Source organism: Lycium barbarum, chromosome 11 (assembly GCF_019175385.1).
Source record: "Lycium barbarum isolate Lr01 chromosome 11, ASM1917538v2, whole genome shotgun sequence".
Classification (NCBI taxonomy): Eukaryota; Viridiplantae; Streptophyta; class Magnoliopsida; order Solanales; family Solanaceae; genus Lycium; species Lycium barbarum.
The window spans coordinates 108,096,164-108,104,170 of record NC_083347.1 but is presented as its reverse complement, the minus strand read 5'-3'; the positions used below and the strand labels follow the sequence as shown (position 1 = coordinate 108,104,170).

Here is an 8,007-nt window from a genome sequence, read left to right as displayed (position 1 = left end):
CTTGTAAGGGCCTTAAAATGGCCAACCCAACCCAGCCCTACAAGGGTCGTGGGCTGGGGCAGACCAGCCCTTCATTTTTTTTCCAATTTTTTTTTTATAAGAAAATTTGTTTTCAATCTAAATTCAAACCTCTTAAGTATACTAATTTGGTATATTTCTAACATACAATTATATGGAAGTACATAATTTTACGACAACCTATATAAGTAAACACCTATCCATCGTCAAGCACATTTGAATCCGTTTGTGATAAAGGTGCCCTAATTAACATCTCCATCTTTGTCTACATTCATATGCAAATTTAATTAGTTAAGCATTATCAAATAACTAGATTTTAGAAACTAATACTTAATATTTAAATTTGCTTAAAATATTACCATTTTGAATTTAGCAAAGCTCTGCAACTAATTTCGAGTAACAACAAGTTTTTGACAATTTCATGGTGGAACTTTTATGCTTGGTGATTAGAAATTTTAGTAGGCGTACTTGGCGATTAGGAATTTAGTACTAGGAATTTGACGCTAAATGAGAAAAAATATGTAAGATGCTAAGACTAATTCGATAATAACTATTCCTATGTTTTTACTTCTTTTTTCACAATTTTCTTTTAAATTTCAATTAAGAATACAACTTCAATACTTGGTGATTATGATTTAATGTTAAATGAGTAAAGTATTGTGTAAGATACTAAGACTCATTTGGTAATCACAATTTCTAGTTTTTACTTCTTTTTTCACAATCTTCTTTTAAATTTTTAATTAATCCGAATAGCCTTTTGGCCCACGGGCCGGCCTCAGCCCAGCCTCCGTCAGGCCTCAAGGGCCAGCGGACTGACTTGGGTTGGGCTTATAAGCCTCAGTTTAAATGGGCTTAAAAAATCCTAGCCCAACCCTACCTCAGTAGCGGGTTGGGTTGGGCTGGCCTTAAGGGTCAAGCCCATTTTGACGGCTCTAGTTACAGTGCATGATTATGTCGATTAAAGGCACGTTATAAATTTGATACGTGCGCATGACTAGGATAAGCGCACATCAGGGAATTTAATTCGGTCATATTTGTATTTTTTGTGGTTATATTTGAGAATTTTTCATGATTATATTTGTATTATTAATTATGTATTATTAATTACAATTATTTTATGAGCAATTTTAGTGATACTATTATTAGAAAATTCACTTTTATTTTGTGATGCACAGCCAAATTGTAAACTTCAAGTATTAGAAAAAAAAAGGGTGAAAAGACCAAAGTCTATGTAAAAGATAACAAATAAAAGTTTCTGATTAGTAAAGATGATTTTTGAAGTCAAATGGTGATAATAATAAAACTTCAAGTACTAGATATTAGAAATTAGAGTTTGGTACAACAATTTCTATCAAAAAATACATAATTAAACTTCTCTTTGTCAACACATGAACCCAACTTAAATAGAGTATACCTCTCAATCTACCGAAAATACAATTGTGCGTCGTGAACTAAATTTGTGAAATTTTGCATTTCATTTTCAAATAACTTTGTTTAACCTGAGGGAACAGTTAAATTTATTTAGGAGTTTAAAAGATACATGATTTGTTTCGTTATGAGTAAAGATATAAAATGATTAACAGAGATTATCGTGATAATAGACAAATAAAATGATTAAGATAAATAAGAATGAAATGATTAAGCTTGGGCTTGATTAATCCTTGGAGCAAATCCTTTGATGAGCTTTATCCGGTGGGACAATACTCAAACTATAGTAATATTCCGGAGCAAGAGATCAACTTAAGAGACTAAAGTTAAATAGCAAAAAGCTTGTAAGAATAAAGGGTAGTCTGTAGTATTTGATGATTGCCCTAAGGGCTCTTCAGCTTCTTTTTATAGTACAAGTAACCCCCCTCTTAGCCTATGATTACATTCAAATGAATAGCAATAATGGACAATAAATATTGTTTCAATGCTGAATCGTAACGTCTGCACCGTATATGGCCGGTCATTTAACGTTATTCTTCCATTAATGACTCGGTGTCACTGCTTTTGGCGGATTAGCTTCTGATACCACCGGAGCTCTTTATCCGAATTAAATGAGATGACTTGCATCGTTATATCTTCTCCTGCCACATGCTCCAATACTACTTTGCCACGTTTCAAGCTGTATTTTGGCATGTATACATATAGTTCCCCACTTTCCGGTATAATGAAGTGAAATTGAAAACTTCACTAGAGCCGTCACTTAATGGAAGGAAAACGAATTGTCTCCTCGATTCATTCGAAAAAGCAACTGCCAAATTTGAAGTTAGTTCATCTGTTGCGAAACGCCGACAACCCTTCAATCGACACGATTGAAATAAAAATGACATTCTTTGGAAGTTGTGTCCCCTTGAATGCCAATCGTTTCATCTTCCTGCTTGGGTTATAAATAAGGCAAGAAATCAATCACCAAACTCAATCAAATCCTCTCAATTCTTAAAGCAAAACACTTCCTTCTTCACCCACATCTTTTCCGTCTATACCAAATTTCAACAATGTCTGCTCATAATGACAATCCCTCTCCTGGACGCCGTTTTGGAAAGGCTCCAGTTTGATTTGAACTCTCTTGTTGCCGATATTCTTCCCACTGGGTTCAAATATCACGACGACTTCAGTGTTGTCGATCAGATAAGTGTCGAAGAAATTGAGTCATTTATCACTGCTGACACCATCCCTAAAGTTTGTACAGATTGCAATTTTACTCCCGAAATTGCAATCACTGTTGTTAGTGATGGAGCCAAGATTCCCTCGAATGGTTTTTCTATGGTTTGCACTTATCCTTTTACGATAGGCTTAAGTATTCCTATTCCACAAATAATTGAGGATTTATATCCCCGGTATAGAGTCTGCGTCGATCAGGTTGCTCCGCAAATCTGGCGTATTGTGTATTATATTCAATTTCTGGCAGATGAAGCCAGATTTCCTTTATCCCTTGACCATCTGATGCACTTATATGATCCTCGAGTTTTTCAGGGTGGGTTAATTCACTTGTACCCCCGGGGAAGACGCATCCTAGTTAATCCAGAAGATGATTTTGACCGAGGTTGGCTCCGTAGGTTCATCATCCGGACTAGTCAGCTCCACCGGTTTGAGCTCGAGCCCTTCACGGAGGCTTGGAATCCCACTCGTGAGTCTTTGCTCTGCTATTCTCCTTTCCTTCGTTTTTCTTTTAACACCATGAATTGCATTCAGTTTACCTTTTCTTAATATTGCCATATTTCACACTTCTTTTCTTCAACGGTTCCCGTTGAGCCAGATCTTTTAGTCGGGATCTTCGAATAACTGGTAGCATTATTGAGTGCTTCTGCTAATTTGATTCACTCCTGGAGGAGCATGACATCTGACTGGTGGAGAGGAGAGAATCACGGTGAAATGAACTTTTCATAACTCCTCTATGTTTGTTTCAGTCTCTCCCTCCCTCTTTTAACACTTTCGAAAATTGCAGATCTTCCGATTCGAAAACCCACTCCTCGGAGAGTTCACCCGTAGAAGGTTTCCCTGTCGAACATCATCAATGCTGCTTCTTCTAACAGGAAATGCAAACCAAAGGATGCCTCTATTTCTCTGGTGGGCATTGGTTCTAACGTGCGTAGTCGTTGCTTGCTTATGAAAGCTTGGAGCAAGGTTCAATAGAACAGTCCTCCCGGGGTAGTTCTTATTGATGATGATGATGATAAAACACAAGCCGGTGGTGCCCCAAGCCCATTGCCTGATGATTCCAGTAAAGCGTCTCGAGAGGTCAAGACCCCTCCTATCAATCAGCATCCAAGGAGTCATACTCCTTCGGTTTGCGAGCCATAGCAAAGAAGCTTTGTTCCTCCGATTGAAGCAGGAACCTCGGGCTCATCTCCTCGTCCCAAGCCTCCGGTTGCTAACCTGGAAGCCTCCTTAGCTCACCTTGACAATATGTTCCTTCAGGTTCCCGCTTCATCACTTCTTCTAATCTTTTCTTCCAGTCCCCAGTATCTTCGAATAACCTATTTGCAATTTGTGCCTTTTTTTTAGGGTCATCTTGCCTCTACCTCTATTTCTGAACTTGTACGTTCACTTGCTCCTTCCCGTTAGGAGGTAAAACTCCAGGAAAACAATGATCGCCTTTGAGCAGAAGTAGAGAGAGATTGCAGGCCAAGATCTAGGAGTCTGATTCCCTCCAGGCTTCTCTGATAATGCGTTTGGAAGATGCGGCCAATTCGTTACGGGATCGGGAAAACTCTTTACAAACTCTGACTTCCTTTTACATAGGACTTCAGAACAAAGCTGATCGGTTTGAGGATGATTAAACAACATCCGGGGGCAGCTTCTTAGTGCTGAAGTTTCCCGTGAACGCTTGAGGGCCTGATGTCAAAAATTTCAACTTCATCGTGATTTAGCCATTCTTGAGACTAGGAAGGATACGCTCGAAGAGGCAAGCGCTCCTGATTTTGATCTCCTAACGGCATTTCTCGAAGCGATAATTGATTTGGAAGCTGCGAAAATGGCTTTTGAGGACATCCAGGATCCTGAAGCAAATGAGCCGGGAAGTGATGACTCTGGGTCTCCACCAGCCGCTGGGATTGCCCCGGACAATTAGTCTATGTACTTGCTCTAAACTTCTTTAATACCAGCAATTTTATTTCTTTTTCCTTTTTGACTACCTAATAATCCCTTAGCTATTTTGCTTCTTAGGCCTCTCAAGCGGAATACTGAAACTGAACTGTCGGGCAGCAACCAAAGAAAAGAACATTTAAGAAGTTCAGCTACACAGGAATAAATCTCGATATTCTTCTCGATGTGTCTACCGATGAACTTGTTAAGCTTTTCCCTGCTCGTCCTCGCAGAAGGTTCCAGAGAGGTTTGAAGAGGAGACGACTCATAGACTTAGTCTTGACAAAAAAAGAGTTCTTTGCAGTAATAGTATCATTTAGGCATTGTTTTATCATAGTTATGTCGGCAGAACTTCTCACTCCAATTTTAAGGATAAAAGATGTTTTGAAATAGCAGCACACTGCAATACCTTTGTACTTATCTCCGATTTTCTAGTCGAACTTAATGGATGTCTTTTATTTCTGACTAAAGTAGCATGACTTTTATGCATATCTTATTGTTGTACTTTTGTCTATAATTCCGAGACTTTACTATTCTAGTGCAAAATAAATTAAAACTTACGTAAATACTCATTACTTACCCGGATATGCTGTTTCCCAAAGGCGTTCCCTTTACTACTTTTATAAGTTGCGCAACAGTTCCTCGGGTGAAATAAAAAATTCTTACTTTATTGGACTTCAAATAATTCTATTGTTTGTTGGGGATGAATTATTTTATCTCGATAATCTTGGACTCAATTGATTACGAGCCTGATTTTTTAAGATTAAATACCCAAGAGTCTCCCTTTACTACTTTTATAAGTTGCGCAACAGTTCCTCGGGTGAAATAACAAATTCTTACTTTATTGGACTTCAAATAATTCTATTGTTTGTTGGGGATGAATTATTTTAACTCGATAATCTTGGACTCAATTGATTACGAGCCTGGTTTTTCAAGATTAAATACCCAAGAGTCTGTTCATGAACTTGACTTAATCGCGTTTTTATGCAAAAAAAAAAAAAAATCGACTTTGTCTTTTGTGAGGTATTTTACCTCCATTTATTGACCGGGAATAAATCATCCGGTTCAATTTTATTTGAATAAGGCCTTATAACTATGCTAATGAATCAGACGTCTCCGATTCATTTAGGCATTATTTGCTTTGAATGCAAACTTATCATTTCGTATATTACTTGGAAATGATTTATCATTCAGTCAATATTTCTGGTTGAAAAAAGTTTATTCAATCAACATAGTTCTGTTCCTGCTATGAGTCTAGCAATTTGAACAACAAATTTATTGCAATCAGTCATACTTTAATTTTGCATCTAGTACACAGTCCCCAGTTCTTACAACATTTATCTTAAAAAATCATTTTGTTGATATGACTCTTAAGTCAAACAAAGATTCTTGTAGCCATTCTCTTTGGAAGCTTTCTTAAGATTATCATCAAATTGAATCCTTTGATCATCATTCGGAGTCATGCCTGTTACTGCCTCGTCAAAAATCTTGTCGAAAAGACCCTTCTTCAAATTTTTAGGGATAAAAACCGGTCGTAGGAAAAAAGAGTGTAGCACGTATTTTGTTAAGTCCTCTGAATTATTGCTACGTTCCTACTTTGCATATGGGTTTCATCCCTATAGGGAATCATTTCGGGATTAATCCTTTGCCATCGGGCTCCATCTTTACCGAGAAGTGTTTCAGAACTGACCGTTTGATCCTTCTTTTTTCCTTCAGACTTCATCCTTACTAGGTAGCGTCCCTGGATCAGTCTTTTTTGTTCCTGCAATATTAAAAACCTTATTATAGAATTTCGTTCATACTTTAAGCTTACCTCCATACGATTTTGGCCTGAATGACCTTCAAACTTTTTTTAAAATTTTTTTTTTTTGCAACTTCAAAGTTTCCGCTACCGGCCATTCCATTCAAAAAAACTTCTTGCTGGAACATGCAACACCCACTTCAAGTTTGGAAATTCCAACTGTTTGAGTGGAGTCGATATTACGACGTTTGTATCTTGAATCTATGGCTTCCCTAATACGGCCTTGAAACCCTCATCATCATCGATTACTCGAAACTCCACATTTCCTTCTCCACCTCCAGTGGCTACCATTAGCTCCATAATTCCGGATCGAAATAGGCTAACGACTCCTTTTTCGGACAATTCCATTTCCCCCATTTCAATCAGCTGTTCAATAACATCCCACTGGATAAGATTCCTTATGCTCCTCGGCATTACCGTCATTCTAGAGACCATAATACCATTGACTAAAGCCAAAATCACCAAATCATTTGGGCGAGGCAAAATTTTCTGTATGTTTTTATCCCTTGCTGACAACACAACTTTCCTTTCCAATTTCGTAGTCTCCTGCTTGAGTACCTGCATCCTTACTATTGAAAGCACCCTTTCTGGTGAAGATCATTCTTCATCTGAATTTGATCAATCAAAACAATCAACATTCTTTAACAAAAAACTACAAACTCTAAGCCTGAGCTTCGGGGGTAATCCAGTGCCCATGTATACCTTTCTTTCCGATTGTCGATCCGAAAGGGCAATTTGTTTCCTTTCTGGTATTGCTTCAGATTGTTCGGGCTCATCAATTATCATGTTAATAACATGACGAGGCTCAACCTGTGGTTCTTGCTTAACCGAGTCCCTGTGTTTTCCGTAGTTATCTTTAGCCCTATCACTTAGGAATTCCCTTAAATACCCATCCTTCAATTGCCGAGCGACCGCATTCTTAAGGTGTCGGTAATCGACTATACGATGACCATGAGTTCCATGATAATCACAAAATACATTCATATTTCTCTGACTTGGATCCGTTCTCATCGGTCTAGGTTGCTTTGCACCGTCCATTTTATCTATCGTCGCAATCAGCTCTACTAGATCAATGTTAAAATTATACTCTGATAGCCTTGGGTTCTCAATTTTGTTCGTGACCAATTCAATCGTTGATACCTTAGGCTACAGTCCACGCTTTCTCTAACCAGACTTACCCTTTCTATCCAGAACGGTCTCTCATAATGACTGCTCCGACTTCGTTCTGGGTTCGAGACCTTTCTTGTTGACCATACGGCTGATATCTGTCCTTTCCAACTCTGGAATCAGAATCAATGTTTCTTTTTGGTCTATCATAGTTTCGACTTCAACTAGTTGCACCAGCTGATAAACCAAACTGATCATCCTCCACTCGACTTTTTGACTCATACCTATTATTGAATGTTTGCCAATGTGGTGGTAGGAAATTCCAATAGGTTTTCCTTCAACTTCAGCGAAGCACTTGAACTCCTTGGGTTTAATCCTTTTGCAAATGCCCATTCATCCAGAATAGCTGGAAGCAGCAATGGCTCCTTTTGAAACCGGATAATGAATTCTCTGAGCAACTCGTCATCTCCCTGGGCGATGTTAAATATATCCGCCTTCCTTGCTGACACCTT

General features: G+C 38.2%; 1 protein-coding gene across 1 annotated transcript; it reads right to left on the bottom strand.

The window, feature by feature from the left end:
* Positions 1-6,957: 6,957 nt before the first annotated feature.
* LOC132620090 (uncharacterized) lies at positions 6,958-7,426 on the bottom strand. The gene is made up of 2 exons (XM_060334804.1): positions 7,091-7,426; positions 6,958-6,996 (listed from the first exon to the last, which is right to left on the bottom strand). Exons 1-2 carry the CDS (start codon positions 7,424-7,426, stop codon positions 6,958-6,960), a joined length of 375 nt encoding a protein of 124 aa, XP_060190787.1.
* Between the last annotated feature and the right edge of the window lie 581 nt (positions 7,427-8,007).

What these genes read in the sequence shown, in the direction of transcription:
- LOC132620090 (XM_060334804.1), bottom strand. Translation starts at nt 7,426, where the DNA reads ATGGACGGTGCAAAGCAACCTAGACCGATGAGAACGGATCCAAGTCAG. An exon ending in ATCGACAATCGGAAAGAAAG is followed by an intron (nt 6,997 to 7,090) that starts GTATACATGGGC and finishes GATCAAATTCAG; the next exon opens with ATGAAGAATGATCTTCACCA.